At 38.7% G+C, this 23,857-nt stretch overlaps 3 protein-coding genes and 1 pseudogene across 3 annotated transcripts; 3 read left to right on the top strand and 1 right to left on the bottom strand.

Annotated features, from left to right (window-relative positions):
- Positions 1 to 143: 143 nt before the first annotated feature.
- Positions 144 to 5,236, top strand: LOC116296025 (PHD finger protein 24). Its single transcript, XM_031703988.2, has 8 exons — positions 144 to 672; positions 2,421 to 2,606; positions 3,024 to 3,102; positions 3,323 to 3,429; positions 3,523 to 3,618; positions 4,042 to 4,199; positions 4,472 to 4,576; positions 4,851 to 5,236. Exons 1-8 carry the CDS (start codon positions 313 to 315, stop codon positions 4,981 to 4,983), a joined length of 1,224 nt encoding a protein of 407 aa, XP_031559848.1. The 5' UTR covers positions 144 to 312; the 3' UTR covers positions 4,984 to 5,236.
- Positions 5,237 to 5,340: 104 nt separating this feature from the next.
- Positions 5,341 to 7,635, bottom strand: LOC116296026 (CD151 antigen pseudogene; annotated as a pseudogene).
- A 1,102-nt stretch (positions 7,636 to 8,737) lies between these two features.
- On the top strand, positions 8,738 to 23,837 carry LOC116296034 (uncharacterized). The gene is made up of 21 exons (XM_031703996.2): positions 8,738 to 8,798; positions 8,876 to 9,102; positions 9,333 to 9,464; positions 10,115 to 10,252; positions 10,716 to 10,780; positions 11,167 to 11,228; positions 11,773 to 11,888; positions 12,097 to 12,283; positions 13,088 to 13,174; positions 16,656 to 16,786; positions 17,135 to 17,290; positions 17,596 to 17,748; positions 18,328 to 18,412; positions 18,693 to 18,871; positions 19,137 to 19,223; positions 19,600 to 19,815; positions 20,158 to 20,276; positions 20,952 to 21,086; positions 21,904 to 22,003; positions 22,809 to 22,932; positions 23,202 to 23,837. Exons 1-21 carry the CDS (start codon positions 8,738 to 8,740, stop codon positions 23,426 to 23,428), a joined length of 2,787 nt encoding a protein of 928 aa, XP_031559856.2. The 3' UTR covers positions 23,429 to 23,837.
- LOC148910976 (uncharacterized) lies at positions 13,193 to 16,532 on the top strand. Its single transcript, XM_089030206.1, has 2 exons — positions 13,193 to 14,556; positions 14,793 to 16,532. The coding sequence occupies exon 2, from the start codon at positions 14,914 to 14,916 to the stop codon at positions 15,553 to 15,555; it is 642 nt and encodes a 213-aa protein (XP_088886332.1). The 5' UTR covers positions 13,193 to 14,556; positions 14,793 to 14,913; the 3' UTR covers positions 15,556 to 16,532.
- Positions 23,838 to 23,857: the final 20 nt, after the last annotated feature.

Here is a 23,857-nt window from a genome sequence, read left to right as displayed (position 1 = left end):
CTCGAAAGATCATTTAATTTAGGTGTTTAGCGCGGCCGGATAATTATGTCTGATTTACAATACAAATAGTTCCCTAAGAATAGACCATTAATTAACTTTTGTACCTCTTACGCCGTGTTTAATATCGTACCTACCAAATTAATTATTGACAAAACAAAAGCCAATAACAAAGTGAGCTGTCAAGTACTTAATCGATACATTCCGACGTAGCAAGAGCTCTCGTTTCGTACACAAGAAGCGTAGAAGACTGGCTTCAAATTATGCCAGATAAAGACTCTGTTAAGCTGTAACAACCATTTTACTCCAGAAGAAATGGGAGTTGTTGTGTCGAAGAAAACAGGACAAGAAAAGACAAAAAAAGTACAGCAAACCGCAGCTGTTGTCAAGGCTTTCAAAACTAATCCAAGTCCGAAACCATGTCCGAAATTATTTGGTGCTCAAAACAGTAGAATAGCACCACTTCAAGGGGATTCCAAGTACTCAAACCAAGCCGTAAATCTTGGGAATTACTCCCTCTCGGGTAGAAATCCCGATAAGGAGTCGTTCTCTTATGGGCTACCTGAACTAGAAGATACGAACGCTGGCAGTCGCTTGGCAGGGACTACGGGATTTTGGAGTTCAACTGAGGATTCTACGAGTACCGTTCCGTATTTTGGAGCCTGGAGTAAAAGGGTTAGTTAAAAATTCTCTCATGAACTTATTTAAAGATGTTAGTTCGTTTTATCTTGGTGGGATTTTACGAGTTATGTAAAGTTCAAATTTGTATCGTGTGAGTCTGTCAACATGAACATTTAAAGTTTACTAGATAAGCTAAGATCACTCAAAAAGTATTATCTTTGATAGCTGTATAAATAAACTTGCTTTCGAGTCATCCACTGTCGGAAACTGCCAAGTTAAGATGCCATAACGATCACATTCTGTTCACACTCGGCTTACGAAAGTATATACTTTTTGTCTTACTTTCGTTTTGTCATCTGGGCAGCACGCGAACCGATGAATATCGTCTAATTATATCTACGTCTGGCGATACACCAATAACGTTTTTTAGGTTTCAATTTTGGCACGGAGTCTTATCAAGGTTTTCATCGTAATTCGATTAACAGTTTACCTCAGTTCTACCGTTCTTTTAAAATTCGACAGTGAAAAAATATAAGTCTTCATGAATAATTTTAAACGTACGTCTCTCGGGTTTTTGTTTCCCAAAGTTTTAGGTCAAGCCTTTAACCTTTTGGGCCTTGGGTTCGGTTCCTATACAAAGCAAACCTATCTGTCACTTAATTGAGTTTCATATACTGTGAACAGTTTTTTTTTTTTTTTTTTTTTTTTGTCCAGAAATATCTTTGGGTTTCTCTGAAAACCATATTTTAAGAATGAGAGTATGTGGACCGCGTGGCACTAATGAAATAGTAGAAGATAATATAGGTAAGTTGTAGTGCTTGGGAACGAGGTTATTCCGGGCGAAAGCCCTTAGAATTAAATTCGGAAAAATTAATTTCCGACCTCGCTGGGATTCGAACCCACGACCTTCGGAACTGTACTACCGATGCTCTACCAGCTGAGCTAGAGGTCAGACTGAGAGCAGGCCGGGGTGAATAACCTCGTTCCCAAGCACTACAACTTACCTATATTATCTTCTACTATTTCATTAGTGCCACGCGGTCCACATACTCTCATCTTTGCATCATAATTACCGCGACCTAACATCTATTTCACCCCGGCCTGCTCTCAGTCTGACCTCTAGCTCAGCTGGTAGAGCATCGGTAGTACAGTTCCGAAGGTCGTGGGTTCGAATCCCAGCGAGGTCGGAAATTAATTTTTCCGAATTTAATTCTAAGGGCTTTCGCCCGGAATAACCTCGTTCCCAAGCACTACAACTTACCTATATTATCTTCTCATATTTTAAGAATGTTCTTGAGAGCAAACCCCAATACCCAACCTCTTGTTTCGTTTAACATTGTCAGTAGTGAGATTCGTATAAGGCCAATTCTATTCAGCCCTTCAGAATTTTGCCCCGAGGGTACTCTCGCCCGTTTAGGGTATGGATGTGCCGCTGAGCCCTCTGAACCCTGACCCTGTTCCAGAGTAAAAATCGCTGAAATTCATACCCTGTTCCAGAGCAAGATCGCTGAAAATCCTGTTCCAGAGAGGAGAGAGAGCGTGATTTCATATACCCTGTTCCAGAGTAGAATCGCTGAAAACCATACCCTGTTTGACGTCACGTACCCGTATAGTAAATATAGGGGAGTACCCCCCCCCCCCCTCGGGAATTTTGCATCCTCCCCTGCTCTCTGTTCGCATATTTGTTCTCTAGGATGGTTTGAGAGGTAGGTACCTTAGGTCTGCTTTGAACAGCCTGATAGGCATTCAACGTTGAAAGGTTTATAGCTTTCACTGACTTTGTTCTCCGTAATGCTTCACAGGTTGAGAACGATGAGCTGTGTTTTGAGTGTGGTGTGTATACTGCCGAACCAGTCTTACCTTGTAAAATCTGTTGTAAAGTCTTCCACGAGACGTGCATGAAGAAACGTGGAAGACTGAATGACCCCTGGGAATTGAAGATGTTCCGGGACGCCAATTCCAAAACCGGTTGGAGCTGCCATAAATGCGTGAGTATAGATCAACTGAGACTAGAACTGAGAGAGGAGGGATAGGAGATAGGAGATAGCTGGAATGACTTGTGTTTCTGCTTCTTATTCTCGTCAAGAACATGGACCTTAGTGATGAGACTGATTCAATGTTCTTCGTATTCAACGAAATAGGTGTACACTTCCAAATGACGTTTGCACGATGGCGTCATTGACCTCTACTACCAGACTCCCTTGCACGCTTTCTTTCGTTCAGTTAATTAGCACCAATTGTCTTACTATTCTCATGAGGGAATACAAATTTATATAAGAAAGAAAATTCGCAAAGCATCTTGGTAGTGGGAGTCAAATGACGCCATCATGCAAACGTCCTATTGAACTCTTTTTGACCACTGAAAAAAGAAAACCATTTGAATTTGTTTTTGTTTGTTTACTCAGGAAAGCTTAACATCGTTGCTGACAGAGGAAGAGATGCAAGAGCTTATCGAAAGCTTTGATAGACTTGATGTTAATCAAGGTTAGTTGACCTAGAGCACTGTCAACTTTTATTGTCCTGCGTTCTTCTGCCTTTTTCTCCCACAATCAATGCTGTCCCAAATCAGATTTCGTAAAATAAATTTGATTGCAAGGAACGGGGGAGGAAATGAAGACAAAAATATAGGGAGGAGAAATATTTCCAGGATTATAGAACTGTGTTGCCTGTGTGTAGGGTTTACGTGATTTGTTTCTATCCACAGATACACAGATAACTCAAGTAGAGTACATCCGATACAAAAAAGCAAAGTACAAAGACATTCACAAAGTAGAAATGCCCAAGGTGCAGGTAGACGAAGCGGCTCGTGAGGTAACGTATACTATATTTTGTCACGCAATCCTGTGAGTCCAATGCTCTATATAATCCCTGATTGGGCCTCTTATTTGGTTTTGTATTCCCTAGTTCACCATGATTGACAAAAACAGCACTGGTACCATAGACTGGTGGGAGTTTTTGAACCACGAATCTCTCAAAACACTGGGGATCAAACGCAGCCAGGTAAGCGAGGTATTTCCTTCATTCTTTGCATCCAATCCTGATCTTTCTCTAGTAGCGCAGGGAAAGGGGTACCGACGCACACCATTCCCTCCTCCTCCCTCCTCCCTCCTCCCTCCTCCCTCCTCCCTCCTCCCTCCTCCCTCCTCCCTTTTCCTTTCTTCCTGCATCATCCAACCACCTCCCTCCTCCTTCCTCCCCTTTGACTCATTTCTTTATCCTCCAATCTCCTCCCTCCACCCTACTACCTTCGGCCTTCTCCCTGCATCCTCCAGCCTCCTCCCTTCTGTCTCCCGTCTCCATCCTATACACTGTCCTCCCTGCTCCCTCAGTCTTCTCCCTTCTCACCCCTATCCCCCCAAACAACTAACCTGTCCAAGATCCCCCAAGGAGGTAATATATTAAATTTATGAATGATTGGACTAGTTTCAGTTGGTAAAAATGCTGTCTCCTCGAGAAATCCAAGAAGTACGTGATATCTTCCACGCCTTTGACACGGACGAGGATGGCTACATCAATTCTTATGAAGTATCAAAGGGATTTGGAAGATGGTTTGGAAACCTCAGGATATCGGACGGTCCGGGGTAGGTATATATACGTGGTATGCAAAGCAGGTTCTACATGACTGTGAAAAACTGGTCGCGACAATGCATTGTTACAGCTTTCTGATTGGATGAATGGGAACTTGACGCATTGTGATTGATTCTACGGATTTCATCGTTGGGATACCGTATCGTGACCGTGATTTTTTCACAGTCATACGAAATCTGCTTTGTGTCGACACGAAAATACTGCGTTAGCTATGTAGCTAGTGTTTGTTTGATTATTTTTCATGTGGTTGTTTTGCATGGCTCAGGCAAAGCTCATCTTCATTTGGAAGACCGTTGGATGCCAAGACAGTGTCTGGACACGTAGACAGACACACGGAGATCTTTATGCATGCGGATACAAACAACAACAGGTGAGCCATTGACTTCAACACGAATGAGGCCCTCCCGGGGGGAAGGGGAAGGGGGATCTAAGTTCCCCAGTAATACCAAGGTGGCCCTTGTTCCCCAGTAATTTTACTGTTTGTTCCCTTGTTCCCTAAAAGTCGAAATACAAAATTTGTTCCCCCAAATAAAAATTTAACAAATTTGTTCCCTTGTACCCTAAAAGTTTATATAATCATTATTATTATTTTTTTATTTTTTTATCTCGATTTCTTTATTTTATAATTTTTTCATGATCAACAGGCTCGTTTCCTGGGATGAGTATTTGCGTGAAAAGGCTTTGTACGTCCTTGCTGAACGACCAAACTACCGCACTGATGACACAGAAAAGGATATCAAGAAATCGACAAAGAAAACTCGCTCTAAAAGAGTGTAACTAATGATAATTATTTTATATAGCAAACAAACAATAATAGTGCAATTACACTCTTAGATTTCTTCAACAGTACAATGAACAAACTTTGCAATTATATTATGCGAGTTATATAATATATCTGAGTATATGCCGTTAGGTGATTCTGTAATTGAATCTCGACACAATACTTTTGATCAGTCTTACAAAGAGAAAATCAACTGATGATACTGTCACGTCATCATGGCAACTTTAAAAAAGGTTTATGTTCCGCTTATTTCTTCATTAGTGTTGAACTAGACTCTTCAACTTTACTTACATCTAGGTATGTGCTCATGTGATCACTCATGATACAGTCACCGTGATCATGACAACTTTGAAGGAGGTTACATTCCTTTTATTTCTTTATTAGTGTTGAACTAGACTCTTCAACTTTACTTACATCTAGGTATGTGCTCATGTCATCACTCATGATACAGTCACGTGATCGTGGTAACTTTGAGAAAGGCTTATATTCGACTTATTTGTTTATTAGTGTTGAACTAGACTCTTCAACTTTACTTACATCTAGGTATGTGCTCATGTGATCACTCATGATACAGTCACGTGATCATGACAACTTTGAGCAAGGCTTATATTCAACTTTTTTCTTTATCAGTGTTGAACTAGATTCTTCTACTTTGTGTCTATATATCTAGGTATATGGTCATGTGATCACTCATGATACAGTCACGTGATTATAACTACTTTGTACTAGCTAGGTACATGGTCATGTGATCACTCATGATACAGTCACGTGATACATTATACGTGCATTAACTTTACTGATATAAAACCAACTGAATATTAGCGCGCATTAACGTCTGTGGTCACGTGATCACTAATTTTGATACAGTCACATGATTATGGGAGCTTTCATATTCTACCTATCGCTCCGTCCATGTCATCACTAGATCCTCCAAGCCTACTGGTAATTGGCGCTTCTATTTATATATTATATGTGATCGTTAATGATACAGTCACGTGATCGTGGCAGCTTTGAGATTACGAGAGAATTATATTTGATCTATTGGTTCTGATCAGTGTCATCACTAGATCCTTGAAGTTTACTGATGAAGTTGCTAAAGCCGGCCATGTACGTATTCAAGCGTAGTCAGACTGATCTTCATCCCTTATATAACAACACAAACACGTTGCACATATGATCCCCATCAGTTGAATGACAGCAATCCAAATACCGAACCCACTGATAACGTGCAAGTTATTAGACAAGTACTTCTTCACGTATATATAGCATCCCCTTCGGTAAATCTTAGTGGGATCTTCTCGTATATTTTTGTTGCACGAAGCATCGGAAGGGTCTTTACAGCAGCTTTTCGGCACGCTGTTATTGTTCTGTTGACCCCATTTTGTCTTAAACCAATCCTTATAGTCATAATTGCCGCAGCATTTGAAATCCTGGTGGATTTCGTCGATGGCTTTGGTGACTACATCGTGTCCAGGAAGCCTGAATTCATTCATAGTTTCTCTTATGTCTCCTCTAAGATTTTTTTCTATGCGTTCTCTGTAGACGTAAGCGAGCACTATTGCCGTCACTTCGAGGGAAAATATCAAGATAACGAGACCAAAGTAGGCGCCTAACATACACTGGTTTTCTTTGAGCGCTCCACAACAGGCTAAGAAAGCCACAATGATCGTTACAATGCCAATCACGATGCAAAGAATGGGAGCTGTTTTGTAGTTGATTGTGCCTGTCAGTCTGCCGTAGTCGCCAGCTACTTCGTCCTTGTTGCTCACAATCCACACACCGATGCTGAAAATCGCACAACCGGCTAAGAAGAACAGGAGGTTGAAGAAAAATACCAAGAACTTGATGCACTTGAAACCCATGTCTCTTGCTGCCATGGTTACAAAAATACAGTGTACTGCTCCCTTAAATAACTTTCATGATGAAAACGTGGACTTCAAATACTACCAATATTTTAAACTATTGGTTTATTTTTCGATTTAGTCGAGAATTTTGATTTGTTGGGATTCAATATATTTTGACGACCAGGCCTTGCAAAGCTACCACTGAAGTGATTCTCGTCCAGAATTGAGATCCTGTGCCGGATCTATGCCAACTCAAAGGTGAAATTAAAGAAGTAAAACTCTAACCAATTAGTTAGTAATCAACTAATTGGAAAATCTTTTTTGATATTTGTCCTTTTTGATTAGTGTTTCCGTCACGTAAAATCTCTGATCCTTGAAGAAAACAACAACAAGAAAAACTTTCTTTGCTGTTCCCTGACTTAGTAAATTGCGGTCTTTCCGTCTCAATATGACGTCTTCCAGTAAAGACGAGTCAACGAGGAACCAAATCTGTGCTGTATCTTGGGCTGTAAGTAACAAGGAATGCCAACTGATCAGCTTTTTTGAAGATTTGACGATGACCTAATCTCGTCGTTAGAGGCACCGTTCCTTGAAAAACAAAGTTCGCTGAAAACGTGCCAGTACTTTTTCGTTTGCTGTCGACTAACCACTAAAGAGACCCAACTTTGCCTTTGCACAGTGTACTCCAAGAGGTCGCGGTAGAATTTTTGTTAATTATTGGTAAAAAGAATATAATTTACAAAGCAAGTAGCCAGGAATTCGAAAGAAAGACTTAATGCTTGAGTTAACAAAGGATTTCCTATTTTCTTTTTGAATGTGTTGTCAATTATTTATTAAAGATCGTTGTTACGTGTTGTTTCTGTTGCTTGCCACCATGTGAATGCACTCGAAGTGTAGCTGGTGCCTTAATTCATTTTGTTTGGTAACAGACTTATGGGCTGTCTAACATTCTCTTCACGTCACGAGTGAAATGAGACGAAACGGGGGGGAAATAAAGGTGACACAGGGAGCCCAAACTGTCCTTTCCTGGGATCTATACCAGTTGTGTCATGTCCTTTGCTAATTTGTACACCCATTTAGCTGCCATGTTTGATAACAGGAGAGCCAACTTGTCAACTTTTTTTCATAAAACTGACGGGGCGTTGTATTGCGACCAAATCACGTGATCTCTAGCTGATCCAAAATAGTGACGTACAAGTGATGTCACTGCAAAACTGACCAGTGAAAAATATAAGCATGCTCGCAATTGCAATGAAAATACTAAACAATATCAAAACAATTAAATATGATATCACTGTTATGAAGCACTTATTAGTAACGTTTTTTCCAATTTGATAGCCCGGAAATCCTAAATTTCAAGAGGAAAAGTGACGCCTAAATAATACCCCATTCACACCAAGGTTTAAACATGTTTTAAAGTGGTTTAACTAAACAGGTTTGGAAAACTATCTACGAACACTGCAAAATCTTTGGTAAAATAATGCATGTAAACTATCCTTTGTATTGCTCTGATAATATTTTAGAAAGTTTTATTATATTGTAGGTTTCTAGTTTCTCAATTTTTTTCCTAATGAAAACATAGTTTAACTAAACACGTTTAGGTCTGAATGGGGGTATAAGATTTGCAAATTTTCTGGATTTTGATTGGCTAACATTTTTTCTCAGGTCAGCGGCTAGCCTAAACTGTTCAACTCAGGAAACTTTGACAAGATAAAAAAATTTTCCTTATGTCTCCGTAATCTTACAATCTTACTCGAAGTAACCTCCCTAATTTTAAAGCTTCCTAAGGATTGATGCTATGGTCTACTCGGGTGAAATAATTTGTCGATGTTCACCTCTCATCCCCTCCCCTACTGGGTTTGTTTTCGTTCTCATTACCAGTCTCTCTTCCATGACAACATTCAAGATGGCGGGAAAGCTGTTTACCTTAGCAGCGACATGGCTCTCGATATTCTGCATTTTCCAAGGTAAAAATACATTAACAATCCTTTTTATCCAGTAAGTTATAAATAACTAACCTATTTCCTTGTTACTGTGGTTATAGAATCTCAATTCACGGCAATAAACGCTCATATTTTACAAGAGTTCACAGGCGCTCAGCTCACTTCGCGACTAGAAAATCCTTCCTTGCTAGAATGGCCGCTCTGTGTGATTTTTAAAAGTTCCTCGGATATTACACCATTTGAGAGTATTTTAGTGGAATTCTTCAATGGTCTGGAGGAAGAGAATTGTTACAAGAACTGGAATTTTGCTGCTATTGACACACGGCAGGTAGGTGTCTAACTTTCAGAAATGTTTTCCAACTTTTACAGCTGTAATGATCTTATTTCTTATCTTATTTATTCATGAAAAATAATAAGATATGTACGCGAAAAAATCTAAATTACTTATATCTTTGTTCAATTTTAATTCTTATTTTTAGATATTTTTGTGTCTTCAGTTTTCATATTTTCTGCAAATTCGATAACCCATTCACATGCATAATATTTTGTTATTTCCAGCATATTATTCCTTTAAGAGCATACCCAGGTTTTATACCATCATTGGTGTGCTATATTGGAGAGTCTTCCCCATTACAGTACAGTGATCCTAAACCATCGCACAAGTCAGTCAAAAAATGGTTCAGGAAGGTCGTAAGTACTAAGTCTTGATTGATACTGTATATTACTGTAATAATTTTCAAGGGATAGTTTCCACATTTCCGTATATCTAATTTTGCATACATTTGGGTCCAGAGATTGTTTATTCTTGGGTTTCTACTTTCATATTGACTGACACTGGTTATTATGGTCGTAAAAAAAAAAACAATACGCAAGTGGACATGATAATTGAAACAGGAAGTCAGTGCAATAAATTATATCTTTTGTCATAAACAGGGTACCCCTTTCAGAATCCCAGCGCAACACCCCTACCCAAATTCTGGCGGAGTATCCCCCCTCCCCCCCGGGCAATCACCCCTCACATGGCCTGGCTATGGCCTGGTTCAGTCATGATAATTAGCAGTTTCTCCATGAGCCTGAATGAGCTATGAGTCAATAGCCTCATGGACTATTGATTCATAGGCCATGAGGGTGAAAGGACTAATAATTGTTGTTTTAGTCAAACCCAAATACATGTAGTCGGTCAAACAAGTTTTGAATTAAAATTAAAATTTAATGTTTTGGTTTTCAAAGCTGGCACTTTTTGGAAAAAAGTATAGCCTAGTAGTAGCTCATCCAACCAGAATGCAGCATTGATGATAGGCCACTGGTTAGATTTGACTAATTTTCAATATCTCTTGCAGGCCAAGTCATTTAAGAAGAGAATATTACCTGTTACCTTGAATAACCTCAAGCCGTTGATTTCTGAACATGACGGCATTACACTGCTTGGAATACCAGGGAAATTGTTCCATGCACAGCTGGAAGAATCTTTCAAAGAGGTGGTTATACTGTACAAATCTGCATATATCTACAATCTCTGCTCATCCATATAGAGTACCGAAGTGTAACATCATCAAATTCCACATTATTTTTGCAATTCATTTTTGAAATGTTCAATATTTGAAGACAATGCAACATTGCCTACATTCCTGCCAACTATAAGGCTGTTGGGAGTTTTAGGAATGGAGATATTGGGCATATCACTTCAGTACTCTATTGATTGATGTCAAATGACTATTTGTACTTCTCAATCTAAGTGTGGAAAATGGGTGACAAAATGTGGGGATCTGAAATTTATTTTAGCCAATTTATAACTTAGGATTGTGGAGCCATGCAATATAGAAGTTGGTCATATTTATCCTTGCAAAAGCAATTTACTTAGATTATTTATATAAGCTTATCCTATTATCTACGAGCTACATGTATTAGTATTTTATTGTCAATCTCAATATTCTATTGTAGGTTGCAGTAGAATGGAAAAAAAGAGTAAAGTTCTATATGATTCCTCCAATGTCTGATGATGAAAGGTAAAAAAAACTGTTTATGGAATTGTATGGCTGTCACATTTTTAAAATACAATCAACCATCAACCAATCAAAGAAATCTTTAATGCAATCCTGCATCCTGATTGGTTGATTTGTTGTATTTTCTTCGTCTCTTTATTTGAACAATTTGTGTGAAAGCTTCATGAAGCATGATAAACTCTTTCTAATGTAAATAGGCTAACCAACATGGCGGCCGCCAGCTAACTTCTGTCTAAAACCCCTTAGATCATGGGGACTGGTAACAATTACATAGTCACAAATATGAATATATCCAAATATAAATGTTTCCAAACATAACTCACAGACGACATTAATGTAGTGTGACAAGTCTTGCATAATTACTTTACTAAATATATAATTTTTTTTAGAAATGTTTGTGAGAAATATGGAATCGTGGAGTTTCCGGCAATTCTGTTTTTTGATAAACAAGGTAAATAACAAACTACTGAATGAACTTTTCCTATATTCATAGCTAGATGATTTAGTTACTTATATCAATCTGTAATTCCAGAAAATATCCATACAGTATAGTTTACCCCATCCACTAAAAGTGGATCAAAGTTTAACAGTACACTGTAGATAGGACAGCATTGCTGTTTTCTTTGTTTTACTAACTTTTGTAGACCAAAAATTCTATAATACTGAAAGAAAGAGACACGTCTATGAGAGGAGGGATAGACAGAAGGACAGGGGGAGGGAGTATGAATGGGAAGAAGGATAGGAGAAGCAGGGAGGAATGAATGGGTGGGAAGAAGGATCAACGAGGATGGAAGGAATGGAGAGAGGATGGAAAGAAATGGGAAGAAGAACATAACAAACGAAGGGAGGAAGAAATGGAGAAAGAACTGAATGGTTTGGAGAAGGGAGGGAGAGAAAAGGATGAAAAGTATAAGGAAGGAATTAAAAAAAGGGAAGAGAGGAGTAAATGCAGTAAACTTGATTGTGTAATCACACCAAACGTTTCATGGCCACAGAATGGGATGACAGTCAAAAGCCTGTGACTTTATTTCAAGGCCAGCTGAATACTGGTGTCTATCAGATCAAGCTAGAATTAACCATTAGGAATACTACAGCAACCATTTTTAATCTGGTGAGCAAGTGAATAAGTATTGATTTCTTTATTCTTATATTACTTCCTTGGAAGACTTACATAATTATTTGCTTTATATTAATACTCTAAAACAACCTCAACTTAAATATTAATTATGTGTTTTTAATCCTGCCTGGAGAAGGAACAGAATGTGTACATCTTTAACCCCATTTCATTTACGATTTTTTCTTTTCTTTTTTTCTTTCAGGCTAATTTCAAGAGTGTGGTTCTTGAGACCAATGTTCCCACATCCCCCACGGCCGTCACATTCTACTCCCATAGAAACCAAAGATCTTTAGACTACATCAATATTATTGATAAGGCAATAAAGGAGTTTGGAAGGATTGACCCATCATTTCAATTTGGATTTGTGAATTTGGTGGACGGCAGTGAAGGTACATAGGATGACTATTAGTGACGTTAAGGCCTAGGGCAAACGTCGAACTTCTATGCACCGAACTTAATTACTGTACATCAAAGAATGCCGCCTCATTATCACCTGATATCCATTGTTTTTAATGAGTTCGGTGTATGGAAAGTTCAACGTTTGCCCTAGACCTAAGTTTTTCAAAATCTATGATGGCGACGTCAACCAGAAGTGTACATTGTAAATGACTTCACTTTAGGGCTTTGCGCCCTCAAAGTCTGTCTTCCCTATTCACTATTGTGATCCTGGTATCCATCTTCATAATATTTAAGTAGAGTTGCTTGTTAGTTGTCTCCCTTTCTCCAACCCATCACCATACTCAACACTTTTAAGTTAAAATCAGGGGTTTCATTAAAGATCGAGAATCAGAGAATGCTGCAGTAGCTGATTAAGATTCTCTGGCTTCAACTACCATTACTGTGCTGATACTCCAACTGGGACCACTTTAATAAACTAGTATCATTAAACAATCATGCATCTGCATCTTGCAACATTTAGTTCAATAAGAGCATGAGAATGTTATAATCTGATTGGCTTATGCTGTTATCAGTTCAGTCTCTGTCTAAGATTACTGTTATCTGATTGAACAGTTTTATTCAAGTGGTCCCTGTGTGTCCATACAGTAATTGCTTAGTAATTCGTAAAAGGTTCACTTGTTACCCAGGACTGTCCAGTAGTTTGTGATCTTCTCCTATTATTTCAAGCGATAAGGCTTAATGAAAACCCTGCAAATCCACAAATTAGTCATTTTACTCGTTTGTACTGTTTTTAGTTGTTTTCAGGCATGTTAATGCATCCCTGGTCTCAGCTGTTCCTTTCACTATCATCTTTTGGCAGAGCAAACACCAAGATGATTCCAGTAGGTCAAGTGGTTGAATTTTTTTGATTGGCAATTATTATGCTACCTGTAGGGTTTTCAAGTTGTGACGTACATGCACATGTATTACTGGGTCCAATTGCTTGCAAAAACCCCTAGGATAGAGCAAAAAGTGTCTCAATTTACTCTCCAATTATCATCCTGTCATGAAGAAAAAGTCAGGAAAATCTTTAAAAAACTGCTTTTCGTTTTGGATTTGGAAGTCACTTTTCCATACATGCATGTTTTTATGATGATGATGATGATTTGAGTGGTAGTGGCAGTGATAGTAAACAATAATTGTGCGTAATCATGATGATGATGATTAGAGAGGTAGTTGCAGTGGTGGTGAACAAATGCACATGATGATGATGATTAGAGTGAGACACTCATTCTTAGTTAACGGGACCATTTGATGTCGCACATTAATAGATCACTATCTTTTCGTGTATATTTTTAATTCTAGTGGTTTGCGATTTATTTGAAGAGTTTTAGGCTCACGGCCACACCTAAAAACGGATTTTGCACACGTTCCGCAGCGAGGGGCAATTTTCTTGACCCTCGAACATTGTAAGAGTGGACGGAAATGAATGTCGCACGGGATAAAATTAAAATTTAAACTTAAAAAAAAAACAATTCCTAGCTTTTTGTTACTTCTAGTTTTTAATGCAATTGAAGGTTCATATGTAGGTTATCGTTTGAGCTATCAAGATTGAGGATGGAGCCTGGTCTCTTAACACACCGGCCCTTGACATTGGAGTCGCATGAATTTTGGTCGTTTACGTTACCAAATGTTAAAATGTCTAAAAAAAATTAAGTCAAAATGATTGCCCAAACTTAAACCGTATTTTAAACGCCTTTATCTGTTATATATCCAATAGGATGAAGAATGTTTTTAATGAAAGAAACGATCTAAGTATATTTCAGCCCATTGCCACTTCGGTTACCCCTATTTTCTACTGGAAGTCATTTACGTTACGCTGGTCAAGGTCATATACAAGGCACTCAAAAGCTGAATTAACTGATATCAATGGCGTTACACTGCAAACAAACCTTGTGTTATCCAAACGTGATAGTATTACTTTGAAGTGATAACAGCTTTTTGAGGAAGTTGGTTGACAGTTACCAGTGTCACATTACGTTACCGTAACGTAAATGACCATAGAGTTTGCTTATCATATTAAAGTTGGTTAATGGACCACACACAAGCAAGATGACATAACTAATTAGAAAGGATTATTTTGCTTGGGTATCATATCATTTGTTAACGAGTTACTAAACACATTTGAAGTCTTTTCTTCGTCACCCTTTGCGATTGCAACATAAGGCTTGTCCTCTCAATCTACAAAACTTCGACTTTCTACGGTTCAGGCTGCTTATTTCAGGTAAGAAGCTAGATATATATGTTATTTAGTGACAGTGAAATGTCCAGGAGGAGTCTGGCTGTATATGCATTGCCTATTTCATAGTGATCCATGTTCACAGGGTGTTCTAGCACGTGTCTTTCGTGTGGTAACGTAAACGAATTGTCCGGTAACGTAAATGAACTTTTGTGTATGGGAGTGAAAATAAGGCATATGGTTGGCCCCTCTGTTAAGATATCAAAATAATTATATCTTAGTTTGGTGGCTTCCATTTCCATTTACCATACTGAAGAGTTTGGGGTTCCAGCAAGATGGAATTATTTCGAGGCTGGGCATGGAAAAGGTCCGTGTGATGGTGTGGGTGGAGCAGCCACGAGGATGGCTGATGAAGCAGTAAGATCTGGAAAAGTGGCCATCGAAGATGCCCAAGGCTTCTTTGCTTGGGCTACTCAAGCAGAGAGCACCACAAGTGTTAAATATATGTTCTACTCCAAAGCTGATTTTGAAGAAGCCAGTGCAAAGCTGGAAAGGTACAGTGATGCGCAGCCGGTCCCGGGTACAATGACTCTTCATGCAGTTGCAGCTGTGGCACCTCACAAAGTTATCACCAGAACCACTTCTTGCTACTGCGATAGCTGTTTAGCGAATCCTCAAGACAGCCAGTGTTCTTGGAAAGCAGCCATTCTACGACAGCCTAGCACGTCAAGTGTTCACAACGAGCTTGTGGTGAAGATCGATGATTTTGTTGCAGCCTCATATGACGGAGAATGGTACATTGGCAAAGTGCAGGAAGTGGATGCAAATGACGGCGAGCTGTTGTTAACCTTCATGACAAGGAGTGGAAAGAACCCCCAAGCATTAAGTTTTCGATTGCCAACCCGAGAAGATGTACTGTGGGTCCCAAGAGCTTCTATAATATGTGTTATAGAGCAACCCACACAGATCGGCAAGACTCGCAAGTCCTACCGTCTGTCCTCTGCAACACTTGAACTCATCGAGACACGCTTCCGTCTTCCTTAAAACGTTTATATTATATGAGGTCGTTTGTTACAATTTAATAACAAATATCGTCTTTAGGGGGAATATAAATCATAGAAGTCATTACAAAAGTAATTCATGTTAACATAATCAAGTGTTCTTCTCAAGTAAACCTGTTGCGTTTTGCTATTGATCATATGGTCATTTACGTTACTTAAAATAGGAAACATGTAAGTTAGTTTAATAGTCAAACAGCTGTTTATTACATCTTATAATCTTCTAGAGTCGTGCGTTTTTTCATAATGAACGCAGTTTGAAATCCATATGTGTGCATACGAGCATATGTCGTTTACGTTACGTCAGGGGTCATTTACGTTACCAAGATACAATTCAAGCCTCTACTTTATTATAGCGTCTGATCAAAACCATCCTACTTTTATTTGAATTATTGACGTTTTAGACGAAATTACGCATCGAGATTGAATCTTAACTCCTCTGGAAGTTGAGATTAGGGAAAAAATATGGAAGGACATTCAATTATCTGTAAATCGTACAAGAAATTTTCAACAGCATTTGTGATTTTTTTCCATTTTTAAGAGGAGTTCAAGCTGTTGTATATTGTTTTCTGTTACTGACATCATAGAGTTACAAATAAAACAATAAAATGAAACCAAAATTAACGAAAACACTACCTTGGACTTGTATATTTAAAACCAGGGGTTAGAAAACTTTCCTTCTCCTAAGAGACAAGAAGGTTGTATGAAAACAGATGCAACTTTTTTTCTTTTGTAGATATAGATGAACAATTTTGAAAAATGCATTTTTAGATAGTATACATTAATATAAGGCTATTTTCGAGTCGTTCCAGCATACTTCATTTTTCAATCTATTTTAAGTCGACTTGGTCCCGTTAACTAAGAATGAGTGTGAGAGTGATGGTGATGATAAACAAATGCATGTAATGACGATGATAGCAACAATGACAAATGTAGTGATAGTGACAGGGATAATAAAACCAATTAACCGTTGAATGTGTCATTTGCATGGATTTACTAGTGTTTCCTCTGTGATATCAATATTCATGGGAAATGTGCTTGCATCCAGACAACTGAGCTTTTATTCTTCTTATATTTGCTTGACAGAATACATAATCAAGCAGGCATTGTTCAACCAAGGAATCCCCACATCACTTAACCTGTATGCCTTTGTGCAGTCGAACAACATACCTCTACTGGTGGACACTGATATGGATACAGACTGGTTGGATGTAAAGGTAACGATTTCATTTTTGGTTATTTTATGCAGTGCTCATGAGTGGTGCAAACATGTCTACCCCATGTGGGAATAGGATACATTTTGTTTGACTGTGAAAAACTCAGGATAGGGATGTCTACTGTACTTGGCCTGCGGCATGTGTTCTGCCATCCCAAGTGGATAATCTGACCATGCCGTAGAAGTAAAAGATTCAGTTATTATACACCTGCTGTACATATTGCATTGCAATCACATAAAGTAATATCTTAGAAAATCATTTTAGTAGTGTATATTAATTCTTTATAGTATCAGTAGTATTAATTATTATTAATAGTAATAAATTATTAATAATGTATTGTTGTGACAGTTGGAAGTATGTGACAAGACAGCAAACCAAGAGAATGAATGTGTACCACGTGACAACATGACAGTTGTCAGGTCATCATATGATAGTCTGTTACTAGAGGATACAACAAGGGTGTATGGACCTGAACCAGCACCTGCTGAATGGAAGGCAATCAAGGTAAGTAATAATAATCAATATTTAATATTTAGGATTTAGGACGGCAGAGGTTTTTATGGTTTCATCATTGCTTTTTAATATAAGAGAGTAGTATGGAAAAAATTGGGTTTCTAAGATTGGAAAACATAAGAGACTAGTATGGTAAATCGGAAAAGACTATCTCCGCATCTCCGCAATCAGCTGAATGAATCTCGTTACCAGCCTATTGTGAACGCCTCCATACCCTATCATTTGTGTACATTGAAAACTTGTCATGATGTCTGTGATAACAACCTATATCCTAATTTTTTTGCCCCATCATTTAGATGGTTGGTTCAGCTAATGTTAGTACAGATGTCAAGATACCTGTGGTAACAGATCAAACATGGGCAGCCAAGATAGAGCAGTCAGTCAGACCAACAAATGCCTATGGACCTAAAGGCAATCAAGACAGCTCAAGAAAATACCTTGTCTCTTTGGTATGTGAATTAACTGACCAAGTGTGCATTATTAATGTGCTGTCTTTCACTGCTGTATTAAGGGGGGGAGGGTACTATTTTTAGGCAGAATTTGTGCTACTCCTTAAACTCCTTGAAAACTCCTTGAAAACTCCTTTAATTTAATTCATGTTTTCAAGGGCACTTGAAAAGCTCTTGAATTTTAAGATTTTAGCGAAACTCCTTGAAAACTCCTTGAATTTTTGCTTTGAAAGATCAGAAAATCTGAAAGGCGTCCATGTGCAACCACCACGTAAAACCTTGGCATAGTTAGCTGAACATTCTCCTTGAAAATTCATTTTTGAGTCTTTGTATACTCCTTGAATAGTCCTTGAATTTTAAGTGGTTACCTCGACACGAACCCTGTGTAGGCTGTGCTGGATGAGCAGCAATTTTCTATGGCTGCTATGAGCATGCCATGTGCTTTTGTCCTTCACTCTCATGCACATGAAAGAATTCAATGAATAAATACTATTAGGTACTATGCAGTAAAATTAACTACCTAACTGGGGGAGCTTTCAGTTTTTGAAGAGGATTTAATATTTCTTGATTTTTTGGCAGGTTGTTTTTATCAAAGGACAATGTGGATATTGCACCAAAATAATGCCTGTCTTACAGGACATTGCTAACTCAGTCAAAATGATTGGTAAGTAAATCACTTAGCAACAAAGGACTTTTTCTGAGATAGTAAACTTGGTGCATTTTGGTCTAACTTGGGTACAAGAATATTTTGCTCATCATCTTTAATATGGTGTTGTTTGTTATGAAGATAGACCACAATGCACCTGGTTTTTGAACTCAAAAAAGGCCTTTAGCAGAGGGTCCCTTAACATTATGCCCAACCTAAGAAGGTGTATTGTAATATGGTTATCCAATCGAAAAGCACCTTTATGTCACGTGATGCTTCATCTCTCATTCATCTTCAGGTGCATCTATGTACCTAATGAATTGTACTACAGACCCAGTCCATTGCGATCAATTTGGCATAACAGGGTACCCAACACTTACTGCATTCCGTAGCCTCAGTTGGTCTGTGGTAGAACAGTGCTACCCCTCTAGTCAGCAGTCACACTACATAAGAGTCGATTATCATGGTGCAATTGTGGTAAGGTTCATCCTATAACACTGTTACCCCTCTAGCAAGCAGTCACACTACATAAGAGTCGATTATCATATTGCAATTGTGGTATGGTTCACCCTATAGACCACTAGCATGGGATGCCAAAGCAGCTCAATTTGGAGGACAAAACAAAAGAGTTTCAATTTCATGAGAATTGGAAACCTATTGTTATGTCCTCCAAATTGAGCTGCATTCCGAGTTGGTTTATTTTTGCTTTATGATTACTGATGTATGTTTTGTTGATTACTAGCCTGCTCTTGTTCTTGATTGGCTGTCAAATCTCAACCAACCAGCTGTTAATAATCAGTATATGCATGACCATCTTCCTGATGACCTGGTAACTAATTGTCAATATTGTAAATATATATATCAATGCCATCTCCTCTCCTCTCCTCTCCACGGCTCTTCTCTTCTCTCTTACTTATCCATCTCCGTGTCCTCATCATCACTATTAGAATCATCGTCATCATCACCGGTATATCATCACCATTATCATCATCATCTCCATCATCATCGTCATTATCATCCCCATCACCATAATCTTCATCATCACCACCATCATCATTATCACCATTGGTACAGTTATTGTTTTTTTTACACGCAAATCAATTTTTTCTTATTCACTTATCATCATCACCACCATAGTTATCATCATAGTAATCATCAGTGATAATAAAGCTATATTAACCCTGTTATTTCGTATCTAACCGTAGAGTCAAGATGTATACTTGGTTGCCACTGTATACACACGATCCCTTGCCCGTCAGTACCTGCCATCAAGACTTATTGATCGCTGGTATACATGTCAGTGTTATACTCTAGTATGTGAACTGCTGTATGGACTAGTACCGTGTTATGCCCTCTACACTCGTGACGTGGCGGATCACGTGACCGGAACTAGAAATGAAAAGGATCTTGTTGTATCAAAGGTATGTTAGTCATGGATGGACGAATTGATGGATGGATGGATGGATGGATGGAGGGAGGGAGGGAGGGAGGGAGGGATGGATGGATGGACGGACGAATGGGTGGATGGATGGATGGACGAATGGATGGATTGATGGATGGATGGGATGGGATGGATGGATTTATGGATGCATGGGATGGATGGATTTATGGATGAATGGATGGGATGCATGCATGGATGGATGCATGGATAAATGGCTTGATGGATGGCTTGATGGATGGATGGATGGATGGATGGATGGATAATATATTACTATAATAATAGTTATAGTAATGAAATAGTATCCTTGTTTTTCGTTCTTCAGCTTGTTTTGCATCGTAACGATGGTGTTCGTGCTACCATCTTTGAGCTCGGCTACAACTTGGCTTTCACACTCGGCCAGGAGAGTGACTCAAGGCTACACATGTTTCACAAACCACACAGGTATCTAAATAGCACCTTAGCACTCTTTCTTATCAACTACGATCAACTACCATCTTAACATTGTGGTTCCTAAAATTACGTACCAAGGAACTCTCTTTTAGTGTCGACTTTAGCTCAAACAACAACAATTATTTGCTTGTAAGATGCAGTCTTGGTTAATATTCTCTTGTTATACACCTATTTCAAAAAATGTTGTCGGTCCGAGTTCTGAAATGTGCGATCTGAGACTAAACGGGATTTTCGTCTTTTTTATTTTTCGGTTAAAAGACGAAAAAATCACAGTTCAGACTCAACGGGCATGCCTCATATTTTATTACAATTTGCAGCAAGCTACTAGATTTCAGATTTCAGTTCTCTGACGAACAACGTTTTTTGAAATACAATATGTGCATTTCCTGCCGGTACAAATTACCTCATCTGGCTATACCACAGGTAGCCCAAGCTTGGTTTCTGTGGTGTCCTGCTATAAGGAAATGTATGGAGATTCATCAAAAATTTCAATAAAATCATTGAAACGTGAAATGATCATTGAGAAATAGCACTTCCTTTGAACTGCGTGGTTTTTTTAATTTAGCCCGTTTTAAGATTAAATAATATTTCTTACTGGTGGGGAAAAAAATCTTAAAACGGGCTAAATTCAAAAAATAATAACAATGGTGTGTTCATTGTGAATAGATACAACGTTGATGACAACTTCAATTGCGAGGATGACCACAGGATGTGTACAGAGTATGCCGTACAGTTCGTCCACGACCACAGACGACTTCCTGTTACCCAGATCACCACAGCCATATTCCACACAAAAACAGGGTACCATGTTAATTTTTTGTTTCGTGACGTTTCTCTTGCAAACCATTATTTCTATTAGCCATTCCGAGGTTGAGGAAAAAACTGGGTAGTCTGGGTATTGCAGTGCATTGTGGGGCTGTTTTAGGGACATATTTCCAAGATGGCGGCGATGTCAACTCGACCCACTTTTTTCTTTATCCTCTGAATGGCTTATCAAAGATGAGAAACCATACCCTGATATCATATTTAAAAGCTTTTTATTCTCATGGGAATAAACATGGCGCCGTGTGATAAAGGGTTAGCACTCGTTCACATGGACCAAAAGGTCCTATTGGATAATAAAACAATAGAACGAGGCGGTAACACAATAGATTCGTTCTATTGTTTGACACTCAAAGGTTTTTTTGTTTTTGTTTTTGGTGAACGAGTGCTAACCATGGTAAAGGCCCATTTGCGCATGCGTGATTGCTATTTTTTTTGAGAATTCCGCTGGATAATATGAATGCGGGTAGCATAAAAGCACTACTCTTTCAACTTGTAGATTTATATATAGATTTAGATATTTTTAAAATGGAGTGGTGATATAGGGAGGAAGGTGTGCACTGTCTGCTTACCGGGAGAGAACCTAAATGTATTTCTTACTGTAGCTATAGCAGAAACCACCCACAATATCTCATTCCTTACCTTTCATCTATATATACTCGATCAGGTCTCAAGATAGAACACGTGAAGTGTTTAGTCAAGACCTTCCCGTCATGCTTATCCTGGCACGTACTCAGAACATATCACGTGACACATTCTCTCATTCCTTACCTTTCATCCATATATACTCGATCAGGTCTCAAGATAGAACACGTGAAGTGTTTACTCAAGACCTTCCCGTCATGCTTATCCTGGCACGTACTCAGAACATATCACGTGACACTCACTTCTATAGGGTGAGTATCTTTCAATAATAGCTGAACACGCTGTGTCGTAATATGTCGTATCATTACCAAAATTGATTGGATCATGAAAAAATAAATATACTACACTATTTATCGTAGATTTAGCAGGATGAACGCATTATTACAAAGACCGCATATTTCAATTGACCTATAACATTATGACGTCACAGCTTGTTTACATGGGCAAGAATGATAGGAATTTAGGCGAAATTTTCTTTCGTTCGGGATTTATCTGTTATCACCGTTCCCCGTCTAATTAACCATTTTTTATTGTGATTTAATTCGTTTTGCTGCTATTTTGCCCCCTCTGGCGACCATGATACTTAGCGTTAAAACAATAGATTGTTTTGATGTGACGTCATAGTGTTATAGGGTAATTAATTTGGTGGCTAATCACCCTTTTTCGAATGTTTAAAAATATGAAGCACAGTAATGAAAAATCCAAAGAGGAAGCCACATTCTGGCTTTTAAGCGAACAGCCACCCCTTGAAATCATTTTGAATCTGCCATTGCACTGGTTCGCAAACTTGGATGATCAATAATAACAAAGAGATGGACAAAAGAAACCACGGAAAATCTTCTGTTCGGTTCAACTATCACGTCGACAAGCACTTGTGAACCAGTTTGTTACACCTTTGGATTTGTGCGACCCCATCCTTCCTATTACTTACTATGAATTTCTGATTGAAAAATACCCAATATTCGTTAGTCGGAAATCTGCTATCTGGTCTTTATTCAATCATTTTCTTCCAATGTTTTTTTTTTTGACATTTGTTTTCTGGATTATCTTTTTCAGGAGATAACAGTTGCTGCATACTCTCTGTACCAAGACATTGTTTTTACGACCCTCAACGTTGACGAGTTCTCATTCTGGGCTAGTAACTTTGTCCCCAAGGGTTACCTTACGAAGTACGCTCACGGTAGGTACTTGGGGTCCATGAGTCCTTCAGATCCAAGTTCTCATTCTGGGCTAGTAACTTTGTCCCCAATGGTAACCTTACGAAGTACGATCACGGTAATTTCGCGCGCTGTGATTAGCTAAACGTATATCACAAATTCCGTAACGGCACGGCACGGCAAGGTCACGTTACGGATTGCCGTGCCGTCACAGTTGCACGAAGAAAGGGTCAGTTTCAACGATTTTCGTGAGAGAAGATTAATGCACTTATTTGTTTTTTGTTTGCCACAGATTTGTCTGGTAGTGCTCCTTCACTTTATCACTACCCTCGTCTCTGTCTAGTCCGCTGGCAGGACCACCAACATGCAGCATTTTATCCACCTGTAAGTGAAATGGAAAGACTGGGAACTAGAGTCCAGGAGCGACTCGAAGCGATTGATTCACAGCAGATTATCAAGTTTGCACGAGATTTTTTGGAAGACCCTGGGAAAATGCTCATACGTACTGAGATGTTTTAGAAGAGAACATGGCAGGTAATGAATATAGAAATTAGGTAATATAGACCAGTAAAAGCATGACAAAGTTAACGAAAAAGCCTGTAACTAGTGTCCAGGAAACATGTGACGAAGTGACTGAATGACTGGTGAACTAGTGTGGTGTCCAGGAAACACTGACGAAGTGACTGAATGACTGGTGAACTAGTGTGGTGTCCAGGAAACACTGACAAAGTGACTGAATGACTGGTGAACTAGTGTGGTGTCCAGGAAACACTGACGAAGTGACTGAATGACTAGTGAACTAGTGTGGTGTCCAGGAAACACTGACCAAGTGAAGAGGTGGGGCTGGCTCCTCATCTTTTCGAAACAATATTTAATAATTTATTCTGTAAAATATCTTGATAATAACAACCAATAATCAACCTCAAAAGATATTCCATGATAACTTTT

This window comes from Actinia tenebrosa, unplaced genomic scaffold, assembly GCF_029948245.1.
Source record: "Actinia tenebrosa isolate PJP-AT-01 unplaced genomic scaffold, QUT_ActTen_1.0 PGA_scaffold15__27_contigs__length_11533743, whole genome shotgun sequence".
Taxonomy (NCBI): Eukaryota; Metazoa; Cnidaria; class Anthozoa; order Actiniaria; family Actiniidae; genus Actinia; species Actinia tenebrosa.
The sequence above is the reverse complement of the archived record's forward strand: the minus strand, read 5'-3'. Positions and strand labels throughout refer to the sequence as shown.